Source organism: Setaria italica, chromosome V, assembly GCF_000263155.2.
Source record: "Setaria italica strain Yugu1 chromosome V, Setaria_italica_v2.0, whole genome shotgun sequence".
Lineage (NCBI taxonomy): Eukaryota > Viridiplantae > Streptophyta > Magnoliopsida > Poales > Poaceae > Setaria > Setaria italica.
In genome coordinates, this window is record NC_028454.1 from 23,994,955 (window position 1) to 24,010,438 (window position 15,484).

Genomic DNA, 15,484 nt, shown 5'->3' on the forward strand with positions numbered 1-15,484 from the left:
TTTAAGCAGGCGACTCTCCCTCTTCCCTTCGCGGGTCGTCTGTCCTTCCACCTCCCCCACGAAATAACCCAACCAATCCCATTTCATCGGAAAAACCGCTCCACGACTCATCAGTTCTCCGTCCGACTCCCTCCCCTGACGCTTCTTAAACTCTTCCCCTCCTGCTTCTCAAGCTCCATTCCTTCGCAGTTCGCACCAGATGAGAAAGAGATAGAGAGGAGGGGGGCAAAGCCGCAAGCTTCTACACTTGTGCATGCCGGGTGTCATGGAGGAGGCAGAAGACCTCAGCGATGTGGTGCTTTCTTGGTCGATCCAAGAAATACTGGGAGGCGAGCAACAGGTGGTTTCAATTCTTGGGTCCTCCGCTTGCACTCAAAAGTCTCAAACAGTTGTATTGTGCTCAAACTTGATGATGTTTCGCTGTTCGTGCTCGTTTTACTTGGGGACTAGTTACGTATATTTAGGCTCTCGTGGATATAGCATCTTGTTTTTTCCAGTTACACTATTTTCTTCCAGCACAACGGTATTAGGTGAGAATGAGATTGATGAAGTCCGATACCTTTATTATGGCTTGAATGGAGTAGTTTCAAAAGTTTATTTTTTACATGTGTATTTAATTAATATAGATAATCCCGTTCAGAGTTTTATTTAGTTTTGATTTTATTATGAACTTATCTTATACGTCATATTTGAAAAGATTTATGATGCTAAGTCAAATTCCTAATCCTAAACTGAAAATTTTGGTTTTTTATCCGAATTTCCGTTTTTTATGAGCCCAAGGTTTCATTGATAACATTTCTGAACAAAATTGTATTTACAACACAGTCCTAATAATTACAGATTTGATTTTATACAGGATTATGCTCAGTTCCCATTTCAACTATGTTCTAGGATTTGCAGTTATCATTAAACTGTGCATTTGCTTGAGCTCATGACTCAACACTATTTAAACCAGTGAGCTGCTGATTCCGCATGCCTAGGGCCACCATCTAAGTGCCCAAACCATCTAAACTGCGTCACATACTGATAGCACATATCAAAAGCAACACACAAACTACAAAATTTGTATGAAATGTCAATTCCACACATAATTGTACCACAATTTGATAAAAACATGAAGTCCTACAAAAGAATGCCTAATTAGTACTAGTACTAGCTGGAGGTATAAAATGTCTTCATCATTAATGCATGCAAAAAAAAATTCATTCCCCATCTTATCTCTCAACTAGTCAACTATGTCCTGATAATTCATAATTTTCAGTCGAGAAGGATCTTTCAACCATGACACTAGCAACAAGAAAAATAAAAGGTTAATTCATGAGGCGATAAACCAATCCAAAATTTTTGTGTCTTTTTTGAACTATCTAGCTAGATTACTGAGGTACTGAATGTATGGTGGGGAATTTAGAAGGATAGAGACAAACTCTGAACTGCTACAGCTGCACAGATGCAAAAAATGCAGTGCAGCACTGCTGGCTGCTCTCCTGCACTGTGGCACGCCCGCACACCAGCAGGCAGCAGCGCGCCAATGCGGTGACACCGCACTGGCACTCCCGCACAGGGCATAGTGCACGCCCCACAATCGAGGTGCAGGAGGATTGGATTGGGGTCACACCACGCTGTGAATCGATTTGGTGAGACCTGCACAGTGTGTGCTGTTTGGCGTCAGGATGCGATGACGAGAAGGAGAGCAGAGAGGGAGACGTGAGATAGCGGAGAGGCGAGGCCGAGAGCCCTTTGCCATTTGCTCTGCTGGGCTCGGCACATCGGTCTGCAATCTGCACGACCAGGGCCACACCACAAGGGAAATGATTGGGCCGTAAAAATTTAACATAGGGTACTGGGTTGTTTTGGGCCATGCTTAGGGCCACAGCCTTAGTGGCTCTAGGCCCCAACCTGCCCCTGATTTAAACAATACTCAAACCTCTTTTTTATACAATGAGATGAAATATAAGTGGAAAGTGACTTGCTAGTAAGTAATTTCATGTGCTTTTTCATTGCTTTGGGCCGTTCTTTTCTAAAAGGCACACCAATATTTTTCCATATGCTGTTGCTTACATGTATGATTTTCTTCCGACAGGTGGAGAAAATTCCTTATGAGTTCAATTCAGTTGATCATTATTTCAAATCATTCATTGCACCTTTGGTAGAGGAGACCCGGTCGCAATTGGGCATATCCCTGGAAGCAATCCATAAATCTCCTTATTCAGAAATAATTTCTATGGAGGCAGTAGGAGATTCAAAGTTACTGTACAACATGGATGTGGATGTGGGCTATATGAGTGACAATTATGTGCCAAGAAATGGAGATATATTGATTTTGTCAAGCTTTAAACCTGAAGTAACTGAGGACTTGATATATGATGGTGCTAGTTTGGTAATGGTGGTTCCCACTGATGTTCAGCATCAGAAAGAATTGAGGATCAAGGTTCTGAGGGATGTTGTTACAGAACAGAATAAAACAAAATTCAAGTATGCAGTGTTTGCTACAAATATCATGACAAAACTACGGATATGGAATGTAATTTTCTCTCAGAAAGGGATGAACAATAACTTCACCATAATTAAGTCAATGTTATCTCCCAAAAATATGGTAAGGGTTCTTGTTTTCAACACATATTTTGTTTTACATATCACTAGCATATGTTGGATGCAAGCATTTTACTTTCTTTCTGATGACTCTATTGCAGGATGGCAATAGCTGTGGACTCTGTGCGATGCAAGTGGGAGACTTGATGCCATATTTAATTGAGAAACTGAGACAAACGAGACTTAATCAATCACAACTGCATGCAGTGATAACGATCATTTCAGCTGTGCGTTGTAAGCATTCCAACCTTGTGAAACTTATATGGGGTCCACCAGGCACAGGGAAGACAAAAACAGTAAGCACTACACTCTGGGCTTTGAAAAGTTTAAAGTGCAGAACACTTATGTGTTCGCCAACAAACATATCTGTTGTTGGAGTTTGTCATCAATACCTGCAAGCTTTGAAGGATTTGAATGGACATGCTGATACAGATGGTTTACCATGTTCCCTTGGAGACATTGTATTATTTGGAAACAAGTATAAAATGGACATCACGGAGGAGGTTCAGGAAGTTCTCTTGGATTATCGTGTGAATGAACTTGTCAAATGCTTTTCATCATCATCTGGATGGAAACACAGAATAAATTCAGTGTTATCTCTACTTGAGAACTACAATGATCCTTTGTGCTTACTGGATTTTTATAAGCAGTTTTGTGCTGTAGCAAACGATGTAAAGGAGTGCATACTGAATCTATGGATTCATCTTCCCAGAAAGTGTTTTTCCTCAGAAGTTGTGAGCAACATATTGGATCTATTGCACCTGTTGAAAACAATGTGTGATCTTTTGTCCTGTGAAGATTTTAGTTATGGCTGTACCAAGAGAAGGTTTTATTTTCTATCTGCTTCTGCTGAGAAAATTGGGTCCTCAAAGCCCATATCTTTTGCCAAGGACTGGGTTGAAGCAAGGTTCAGATGCCTTGAAAAATTGAAATTCCTTCAGAGCTCATTTGATTTACCTGTTGATGTAGGAAGTTGTTGGATTAGGAACTATTGCATACACAACGCAACGCTTATTTTTTGCACTGTCTCAAGTTCTTACCACTTGCATAACATGGAGACTAATCCAGTTGATGTTTTAGTCATTGATGAGGCTGCTCAAGTTCGAGAATGCGAATCAGTAATTCCACTACGCCTTCATGGGTTGAGACATGCTATCCTGGTTGGAGATGACTGTCAGTTGCAACCTATTGTTCAAAGCCGTGTAATGTTTCATCTTGAACACAAAAACCATGCAATGTTTTGAAATGGCATTCATATTTGTATTTTTTTCCATTCAACTCATTTACTCTGCTTTAGCACATATATTCCTTAATAATACTCTTATGTTATTGCAAGATATCACATTGTCAAGTTCTGTGGGCCGTTGAAATTTGAGTACAGCAAAAAAATTTGAACGAACATGGCAGGAGCTCTACCTTTCAATTAAGAGCGAGTATTATTTATAGAGAAAAAAACAAAAAAGAGCAAAACAACAGGTCCACCAGCCACTAAAGAAGCACACGCCATACAAAGCACCCGAACTTTTTTATTCCGGATATGAACTGAAGGCCTGTTTGAATTGCTAATTCGAGTACAGCATGCATCCTACTTTTTTTGCTTGCTGCTCTCCATATTTTTATTCATATTTTCTCTCTTTACTACCAGGTTTGCAAAGAAGCTGGACTTGGTGTGAGCTTATTCAAGAGACTCGCTTTGTTGGGTTTTGAAAAGCATCTTTTGAATATTCAATACCGTATGAATCCTTGTATCAGTTTATTTCCAAATGCTCGGTTTTATGACAGGATGATAATTGATAGTTCAAATGTCAAGTCCCCCACATACAGCAAGGATTATTTAGACCTCCCTTTTGGAACTTACACTTTTATAAATATAGTTGATGGAAAGGAAGAGAGGGAATTTAGTGGAAGCAGTTGGTGGAATATGGTTGAAGTTGCTGTTGTTCTGCAACTGATCCAATCAGTCTTCAAATGTATGTACTTAGGACTTTATGTTCTGTTACTTTTATACCTTGTCTTGATGCATTGTGAATCCTGATTACATCCAATTCTTTGATGTACAGACAATGCACCAGTTATCACAGTAACACTGCATATATCAAAAATAGATTATTTGTTCATTGACTTATCTGTGTTAATTTTACTTAAACAATCTTTGTGGTGTTACTTACTTGGCAAAAACTTGATACCATCAGAGGATTACTTCATTATTTCCTCTTTTATGGTTGCAGCTTGGCAAAATACCATGGGAAAGATTACAATTGGCGTGGTGTCACCATATAATTCTCAAGTGAATGCTATTAAAGCTAGACTAGGTACAAAATATGATAAATGTGTTAATTTTAATGTACGGGTAACATCCATTGATGGGTTCCAAGGTGAAGAGGATGATATAATCATACTGTCAACAGTTAGATCCAATTCAAAAGGTAATATTGGATTTCTTTCTGATAACCACAGAACAAACGTTGCCCTTACAAGAGCAAGGTGTGCCACTGCCTTTTGTCTAGTCTTCCTGAATTTGTCTCTGGTTTAATCTTTTTATCCATTGATTACGGCTACCATTACTGCAGGCATTGTTTGTGGATTCTTGGAAATGCAAATATACTATCTAAAAGTGGGACAATCTGGGCAGCTCTAGTTCATGATGCTAAACAACGTGAATGTCTTATCAATGCCACTGACAATGCAGCCTTGGCTAAGTTGGTTTTGAAAGTAAAGGCTGAGCTTGATCAACTTGGTGGTCTACTTAATTTTGATTCTGCAGCCTTTTGCAATACTAAATGGAAGGTAAGAATGTCTGTTAGTCTATTACTCCTGAAGTAGGTCTTACTTGGCTTGAGATAATTTAGTTGGCTGAAATACTTGTGTCACAGGAATTGATGTTTCATTTGTTTAGTTAGGATTTAGATTTAGTTCTCTTACACTCCTGGGGGTAAGGTAGACTAAAAGTTCTTACCTGTAGCTTGATGAAGGGATGCTTTACATCATACACATGTGTGAGTTAGAATTCTTGTTATGATCCTAGTTCATTAGGGTAAACACTGCTGGGAAGATAGCCGGACAGAGTCGACTTGGAGAAAAACTAGATTAGCGGGAGCTTTATTTTCTTCCTTCTTGATTGATTCCAAGTGACTGCGTGCCTCTTATTATATGGAGCTGGCTTCTACCAAATCCGAACAACCTTATCTCCTAATGATCCTATCCCTTAACCAAGCCTAACAAATCCTAACGTGAGGGAGGACTGGCCCCCTGGCTGACACCCCCATGACAATGCTACTCCCATCAATGAAAAATAAGTGTTGTTTTGAGTTGCCATTGGTTAATCATTTTAAACCTTGGTTAAAAATTTCTCTTTTTTTGTCAAGTTTGAATATTTGAAAATAATAGGAGTAACTTTATCTTAAAAGTAGTTTCATAATGGTATACTTATACTTTATAGATATATTGCAACAAAGTGTAGTGGTCAAAGGTGTGTTTTTGGTGACTTGTTGATACCCAAGCAATCCTTAATTGTAGCCAGAGTACTCACTAGCTTTAGTTACCATTTGTTAACATCTAAGATTAACTTGTTCCTAGCGATAAGTTAATTAGCAAATGTCTCCCAAGGATATTGAGCCAAATTTATCATATGGTCATAAATGAAAGGAAATCGCTATATTAATTCAAAATTATGAATATATGTAAAACTGGTAGCTAAATTTCAAATTTGAGCAATTTTGTTGGATCTGAAAAAAATTATCTTGATTCCGTATAACTTCTCTTTATCAATGCTGTTGACTAATCAAAATCATGCTAATCTTCAATTAAACAAATTGACCTTGATGAATTTATAATTGCTACTTTTCGGGTACACCATTTTGATGTTTTGATCTAATCAGTGTTTTGCTTAACATAGCAGATCATTTTCAGCAGTGAGTTTAAAAATGCTTTCATGAAATTAAAATCAGCAAAGCTCCGATGGGAGGTGCTACAAAAACTTGTGGGGCTTGGATGTGGTTGGCGGAGCAAATTCATGAATGTAGGCATGACTGATGAATTTGGTCTTGTGAAAGTATACAAGGTCAGAGACCTCTACCTTGTCTGGACTACCGATTTGGAAAAGGGTGCAAGACTTTTTCAGATAATAAGAATATGGGACTTAGTGACATTGGAACATATTGAAAGAATCAACCAACGGCTTCAAAATTTATTTTCAATGTACAGTGATGATTACATGGAACACTGCAGAAGAGTTCACATGGAAGGGTATGTTCTGTTGTAACACTGACGTAGTAAAGTATTTCGTTTATGGATATTGACACCAAGGGTTTTCTATAATATATTCTTGCAAACACTTATCCACTTACAGATGATTTACTTCCGGATACTTTTGGTATGTATGAAACTTCTGTTCTGATTATCTTATTTACTTTAATTTTATGTGACAGAAAGTGGGAACTGCCTATGGTATGGAGAGCTGGGCATGATGTTACCCGCCTTAAGAAGGATTGCCAAGTTGAGACTCAGGAAGCTGGTGATCATGTGGATGTGTCACATGCTCTGGATCACTCAAAAGTTAGTGAGAGCTTTTTGCTTATGAAATTCTACTCATTATCATCTGGAGTAGCAAAGCATTTACTTGTTGCTGCTGATGGGTCTAAAGTTGATATCCCCTTTGAACTAACGGAAGAAGAAAATGAGATAATACAGTTCCCATGCAGTAGTTTTATACTCGGGAGATCAGGCACAGGGAAAACAACTGTGTTAACTATGAAGCTGATCCAAAAGGAACAGCAATCTTTGATTGCATACCAAGGCCTAAAGTTTGAGGAAGACGATTTATCTGGTATGAATGACAACAATAACCATATAGCACTTGGGGATATGAAGACTGAACAAGATTTTGTAAGGCAAATTTTTCTCACAGTAAGCCCAAAATTATGCTCGGCTGTAAAGAGTCATATTTCCAAGCTTAAAAGGTAAAGTTACTTGCATAATATTTTGCTTGTTCTCCACGTGGTTCTACACCGAAAAAAATGTTTTTATACTACATTCTATGCAAGTACTCCCTCTGCCCCGCAAAGATGTCCTTTTAGTTTTGTTCTAAGTCAAACTATTTTAAGTTTGACCAAGTTTACAATGAAAATTATCAATATTTATAACACTAAATAGGTATGCTATAAAAATATATTTCATAATGAATCTAATGAAACTTGCTAGACGCATTGATATACTTTTATATGAACTTGTCAAACATAAGATGATTTGACTTAGGACAGAACTAAAGGGACGCTCTTTGCGGGACAGAGGGAGTAGGTGTCTATGACCCAATTATGAAATATGAGAAGTGCAAATCCCAAAGCCCCATAATTAATTAAGTCATAGTAGTTATTCACTTTTAGATACTACCTAAGCCCAGCACTGCTAGCGCTTACCAATTGCCCAGCCCATCTCAAAATCCTTACCATGTAATCGAGAAGATTCATGTGGAGAATGGCAGTTGTTTCGTGGCATGCAGAATGGTGCCGACTGCCGCGTCAGTGTCACAGTTCAGCTCCCCGGGGCCGCACGCTAGGATTCATGCCCGTTTTACCTATACTGGAGGCAGGTGGCCTCTTCTCCATTTAGGTGGCCATAACTTCCATTGGGGTAGTGGTGGCTTATGTAACAAGCCAGCAGCCGAGTGTAGCGCCAAGAGGCTAGACGCCACCATTATTTACTTAAGCAAAGAAATGTGCCACCAAATGGAACAGAGCACCTGTGTACTTGATTTAATCACAAGGGATTCAGTTGAGTTGGGCTGGTCAAGGTCAGGGCCAGGCTAGTAGTATCACTAATTAAAATCACTAATAGTTTGTCCAATTGCTTATTAATTCTTTAGGATTTGTGCTATTTTTTAGGAAGGAGTACTGCAGCAGTTCTCATGAAATATTTAGAACCCTGACTTGGTGACCCATCAAAACTAAATCAATTAACTTTCAGGCCACATTAAAATCTTTAGTTATTAGTGCTTTAGGGTTTGTGTTAATATTTAGTTCTAATGCCTTCTCTTCATATTTGTTTACAGATTTGCCTCTGACGACTTATCTGTCCATCCAAGCAGCCTAACAATGTATGATATCAATGATGAACTTGAAGAATTTAATAACATACCTGACAAATTTCGTAACATACCTCAGAAGAACTATCCTATTGTTATCACATTCCGAAAATTCTTGATGATGCTTGATGGAACAATGAGTACTTCATTTTTTGATAGATTTCATGGTGAATTGAGAACTTGCATTGAGGGTGGAAAGCTACAGTATCGTACATTGCAAGCTTATATTGAAACAAAGGAGGTTGACTATGAAAAGTTCTCCCATTCTTATTGGCCTCATTTCAATGCAAAGCTGACTAAAAATCTCGATCCATCCACTGTTTTTACACAAATAATTTCTCATATAAAAGGTGGACGTCAAGCTGTCAAGTCTTCTGATGGAAAACTTGAAAAGAAGGATTACATCATGTTTTATGATCGAAGATTTCCATCTTTGAGTGCTGAGATTAGGGATAAGATATACGACATTTACATTTGCTATGAGAAAGAGAAGTGTATTGCTAGGGAATTTGATCTTTCTGATTTTGTCAATAGCCTTCACAGCCGTCTAAGCACCGGCGGCTACAATGGTGATATGTTGGATTTTATTTACATAGATGAGGTTCAGGATTTGAGCATGAACCAAATAGCACTACTCAAGTATGTATGCTCTAACTTCAAGGAGGGTTTCATTTTTGCGGGTGACACTGCCCAAACAATAGCTAGAGGTATTGATTTCAGATTCGAGGATATCCGTTCTTTCTTCTATGCAGAGTTTCTCTCAAAAGTGAAACATGAAAAAGAACTTAATCTCAGTGATAGGTTCCAGCTTAGGCAAAACTTCCGCACACATTGTGGTATTCTTTTGTTGGCTCAAAGCATAATGGACCTTTTGTGCTACTATTTCCCAATGTCAGTAGACAAGTTAAACCCAGAAACTAGCCTTGTACATGGAGAAGGTCCTGTGCTACTTGAGTCCAATAATGGTGAGAATACTCTGATAACTATTTTTAGAGGAAAGGAAAATCAGCATAGAGAGAGGATTAATTTTGGTGCCGATCAAGTTATTTTGGTTCGGGACGATGCTGCAAAGGAACAAGTAGTTGGTCTTGTGGGGAATCAAGCACTTGTTTTGACTATTCTTGAGTCCAAAGGCCTCGAGTTTGAGGTACAGCGCAATCCGTTGTACGCTGATTTACTGAATTTCTTGAAACTGCTTTCCTGAAACTGAAGTAACATTTTGTGCAGGATGTACTGATCTATAACCTTTTCAGTTCATCTCCTTTAAGAAACAAATGGAGAGTAATCTATGGATACATGAAGGAAAATGGTACTATTGCATTACCTGAAAAAATATCGTATCCCAAATTTGATGGAAACAAGCACTTTCTTCTTTGCTCAGAGCTGAAGCAGCTCTACGTTGCTGTTACACGAACAAGGCAAAGGCTTTGGATATGTGAAGACAAAAATGATTCATGCCATCCAATATTTGATTACTGGAAAAAGTTGCGCTTGGTACAAGTTAGGCAACTCAATTCTTTACGTTCTGAAGAAATGGAGAAAAAAAGCAGCACAGATGACTGGAGGCTACGAGGCATCAAGGTTAGTAACATTTGTTTGGTTTCTGAGACAGGAACATAGAGGAAGCCTGTTTTGAGTTGGCAGTTTGGCACATGCATTCCAGTTTTCTGGCACCAGAATTCTGGGCTTAACTCATGTGTTAGTCTACTGAGAATTGTTAACTGAATCACTTTCTTTCCCCCTTGCAGCTTTTCAATGAGAGGCAATTCGGAATGGCCTCAATGTGCTTCCAAAAGGCTGGTGATGAACACAGAGAGAAATGGGCAAGAGCAGCTGACCATGTAGCTAATGGTGGGTGTCTTGTTTCGGGCAATTGGCGGAGGGCCCAGAAATTTTTTGTTGAGGCAGCTGAAATCTATGATTCTATCGGCATGCATGAGAAAGCTGCCAGTTGTCTTATCAAATCAAGGGACTTCAAGAAAGCAGGTTGGTCTTATTGCTACAATAATTCTCCCTCCTGTTCGAAATATATGTCCTTTTAACCCCTTCTACTATCTGCAGAATAGATGTTTAACTTCTAGGCAGCTTTAGTCTATTTTTCAAGTCTTCTCCTCAACTAACTTGTTTTGTCATGCATGTCTCATTTCCCAGTCACCTAAGAGCTGACACGTGAATCAATAAATAGTCACACTTTACAAAGGATCAAATGAGGGCAAGATGGTCGTTTGGTCTATCTCCTTAGTTCTTGTGCCTAACTTGAAAACAATATCCATATTGACCCAGAGAGAGAGTATTGGTTACCATTTTGATGTTGGACGAAGTTAGAATATCTGACTGCTTGCATTCCTAGAATGTCACTTCTGAACTTTTGATCTCATAATTGGTTGTTCCTTATGATCAAAAATCAAGACATAGTAATCTATCTTAGTAGGTGTACAAATATTTTTGTTGGACCTTTATAGAATATGCCATCGCTTTATTGGAAAACATATATGACATAGATCTTTTTCTTACGTTGACATACAGGTTTGATGTATCTGGAAAAATGCGGTTCTTCAAGGCTTGAAGATGCTGGGGAATGCTTTGCTATGGCTCAGTGCTGGTTGGAGGCAGCTAATGCATACTTTAAGGCTAAATGTTACACCAAGTGCTTCTCAACATGTCTGAAAGGAGAACTATTTGATATTGGTCTGAAATTTGTACATCAACTCGAGGAGACAGCTTCATTTGATGGACCTAACTCAGAGCTTAATGACACCAGAAACAGGTATCTTGAGGCTTGTGCTTCATACTATTTTCATCGCAAAGACATAAAGCATATGATGAAATTTGTCAAGGTTTTTGGCTCCGTAGATAACGTCTGGGAATTCTTAACTTCTAGGACTCTTTTCAATGAGTTTTTAAGTTTTGAGGTGGAAATGGGTAATTTCAGTGAAGCTGCAGGTGCTGCAGAACTTATAGGAAGTGTCTTAGTATGGGAGGATACAATTAACTTCGGGAATATGACACAGCTCATTATCCTCCATGTCATAATGAATAGCTTGTGGAATACGCATGCCAAAAGGAGGTGCCACAAAGGACATGTCGGCAAGGACCAATTGCTGAAGAAAGCAAGAGACATTGTGCAGAGGGTGTCAAATTTTTACTGTTCTGCCTCTTTGGAAGCAGGTGCATTATTTGACCCACGTAAATCTCTGGCTAACTTGTCAAAGAACCTGCCTGCAGGTAGTAAAAAGGGAATTCTTTGGGTGAATCTTTGTGCAGTCCGCTCAATTCTAGACATCCACCTTGTGTTCACATCCTCTGTTTATAATTTTGAATCATCCCCGGCCTTGGAAAATGTAAAATGTTTACATGACACACTATCCAGTAACCAGATATCACCTGAAAGTCTGATATGTATTTGGAATAGCTGGAAATCAATGGTGCTGGAAGTGTTATCGCAAAAAGTGCCATCTCAAACAAGCAGAGTCTCTTTGCGGCAGGGCAGAAATAGGTGTAGACTGAATGCTAACGTTGATGATTTACATATTAAGAATTATTGGACCAATGAATTGTACACAATTGGTATCAGAGTACTAGAAAAACTGGAATCTCTTGCCACAATTTCTTCAAAGCAAGCAGTACATCCATATGTCCAGGGGCTAATTGTTCTTGCAATATACGAGACCGCAAATTTCTTCACAGAGACAAAGTTCAGTCAGCCAAAAAAAGTAGGCAAGTCAAGGGACTTCTTCATTCTTGATGAGCGTCTTCATAACAAAAAGGGCAAGTTCAAGAACTTCTTAGTTCTCAGTGAGCGACTAATTTTTGAATTGGTCTTCCTTGATTCTGAGGATGAAACAAAATTTGGTCTCTTACATATATTCAACTCGCCAGCAGCAATTGATTTACTTGTTCACTCTCTAAATACAAATGCCACACTCCTGAATAGGAGGTTCACATGCGAGCAGCTCAGAATAGTAACTACTCTCCTGCTCCTATCTGGAAGATTAGATGACAGGATGATTTCGAGTTTCATGCCCTACCTCAACCGAAATTCCCCATGGGAACAGTTTTTCCAATCTTTGAGGAGCTTCCTTGATGGTGGCAGTGGTGGAGCAAGGTTGCTCCTGAGGTTGGGGAGCATGCTAAGACCTTGTTCCATTTCCATTACAATGTGGATATTTGAAGTGGACTATAATTCTCCAGTGTGCTATGGTTACCTCATGCAATGGTTCAGTTTATGGGCTTCCTCATACATTAAGTCTCTATTTGTTGAGATGGTAAAGAAATATCTTGGTGGATGCCAGACTTCCTGCCAGGATTTGGACCTAGAATATTCTTCGGATGTATACAAACCTGAACAATGGTCCGTTATTGCTTTGATTAAGAATCTTCTATTGAAAAGATCCATACTCCACAAATGGATATACAAGACTTCAGCTTGTATCTGTCTTCCTATTCTTCTCAGATTAGTCACAGTGATGTATATGAATTCTATAATTCATCATCTGGGTGATGTTTTGGAGGTTTCAGATTTCCTATTGAGGCATGGAGTTCTCAATGTCTTACATCAGGATTTCTCTGAAAAGATCCAGCACACAATAAAAATGAGATCTTGCACTGTCAGCGGCTTAATGACTGTTTTCATTGATGGGCTTACAGCAATGGGAAATCATCTGGCCCTAATGGGCTTGCCTGAAGGATCTATAATCTGCAATGACTTGATTGCTTGCATTGTTAGCGTCATGGAGTTGAGAACTGCTGAGAAGCATCTGCAGTACAGGTGATGTGTGCTTAAGTGACGGTACAGCAATGATCCAATGCACGATCAGCAGTACATGTGGCGTGTGCTTAAGTGACATTAACATTGCTTTTTGGAGAAGATTGATGTATATCTAGTCAGCAAGTGCAATCAGGTGGGTTAAACACGTTTGTTTTATATTTTTCGTTAGCATCATATTTTCGTTAGCATCATATTTTACATTAACATCATATTTTCGTTAGTTCCTAGGGTCAAAAATAATGAGCATTTTGGGCATGTCTGTAGTCTCCAATATAGTAACTTTGACCATCGATTTCTATTGAAATATATGCTCAAAACTTAAGTATAATATTATTGAAGTACCTTTTGATACGGATCTATATGCTGCACCTACATATGATCAATCTGAACATGTATGGATGCCATAATTTAAATTTATTGATTGCAACTATTAGAGAACAGCAATTTTCAGTGACTAGAAGAAAAGTAGGGTTGGAAATCTGGTGCAAACACAGTGTGGAGTCGTTAATTGTTAACAAACTGCCTCTTGAATTGATAACAGATACTCATTGCCGCCTCAACGAATGGACAGTGAGGATGACGGAAGTTACCTTGTTAGTCATGGGATCTTTTTCGCGCGGCAGCCTGTCCCGATGATGCCGTGGTGTAGGACTTATATGATAGGATGCATGTATGTGGTGTGGGCTCAGTTGATATATGCAGGTTGTGTTATGATTTTCTCAAAAGTTTAGTTTGCTCGGATACGGCAGCATGTCCCGATGATGCCATGGTGTGGACTTATGATAGGATGAATGTATGTGGTGTGGGCTCAGTTGATATATGCAGGTTGTGTTCTCAAAGTTGTGTTTGCTCGGATATGCTAATTTGATTAGTTTGGTCCACAAAATTCTTTTTAAATCCGTCCAAGTGTTTAAGATCAAAATAGGGGAAAATCACATAGTACTAAGAAAAGTAGGGGCAAACTTCATATGGGTAAACTTATTTTTTCTCACTCATTTGGCACCTTAAGTGTTGTTTGTGGAGTAGGGGCAAAATCGCAAAGGTGGGGAAAATGAGGCAAAATCGCCATTAATCTTCAAAGTAGGGGCATGACCGCAAAACCCCTTAAATAAAATTATAATCATAAAGAATCTTCAAATCAAAATTACACATCGCTTGAATGATTGTTACTCATTAAATGTTGAATCTTCAAAATAAAAATGGTAGATTTTCACACGTGTTAATTGATATGGAATTTTGAAGGTGAAAATGTACATGGGCATGCTTGGTTTGAGGCCAAACTTTGGCACTATCATGGAAATTCTTTGGGCGGCCAAACCTTGCTAGAGCAATTAAATTCATCGGCAGAATGCTGGCTGACAAAATGGTAACCTAGACGTGGCTCCATCAGACTGGAAGCATTTATCTTTGTTTTTTTGGTAATCAATCTACAAATAATTGATTTTTTCTCCTAAATCATGGACCTAATTTGCAATCCATTTGCACTATCTTATTTTTTGCAATCAAATCTATGATTCAAGGTCCATATTAAATATATTTTGAAGCTTAAAAGATTAATGAGATGTATGATCCACGTGTAATTTGTCACACACAAGTGAATTTTTCATCATTTACTTGGTAGCAATCCAAACACCAATACTTTAGCCAAATTTTGGCGTTGCTCTATATTTGGCCGTGGACAAAATTTTGCTTGGCTCTTTACTTGGTTAGCCCAAAATCTCCCGTACAGTTGAACTTAGGTCTTGTTTGGAACCTTCTGGCTAAAAGTTACTCCAATGTTTTGATGCCAATTAAGACAATTAAATATGAACTAATAGAGAAATTAATTACATAAGTAATGGCTAATTAGTAATGGCTAATTGACGAGTAGAACCCATTGATCCTAATTAGTCTATGAGACTAATTAGCTCGTGTTGTGCTACAGTGAACATGGGCTAATCATGGTCTAATTAGGATCCATGGATTCTACTCATCAATTAGCTGTGACTTATACAATTAGTTGCAATTAGTTTTGTAGTTATCTCATGTTTAATCGTCTTAATTAGCAT

General features: G+C 38.5%; 1 protein-coding gene across 1 annotated transcript; it reads left to right on the top strand.

Moving 5' to 3' along the window:
* The first annotated feature begins 265 nt into the window (after positions 1-265).
* Positions 266-14,256, top strand: LOC101778559. Its single transcript, XM_022826671.1, has 14 exons — positions 266-340; positions 2,081-2,593; positions 2,691-3,496; positions 3,623-3,796; positions 4,162-4,559; positions 4,818-5,073; positions 5,160-5,376; positions 6,488-6,834; positions 7,017-7,547; positions 8,636-9,815; positions 9,896-10,249; positions 10,417-10,654; positions 11,195-13,569; positions 13,978-14,256. Exons 1-13 carry the CDS (start codon positions 266-268, stop codon positions 13,438-13,440), a joined length of 7,335 nt encoding a protein of 2,444 aa, XP_022682406.1. The 3' UTR covers positions 13,441-13,569; positions 13,978-14,256.
* The last annotated feature ends 1,228 nt before the right edge of the window (positions 14,257-15,484 follow it).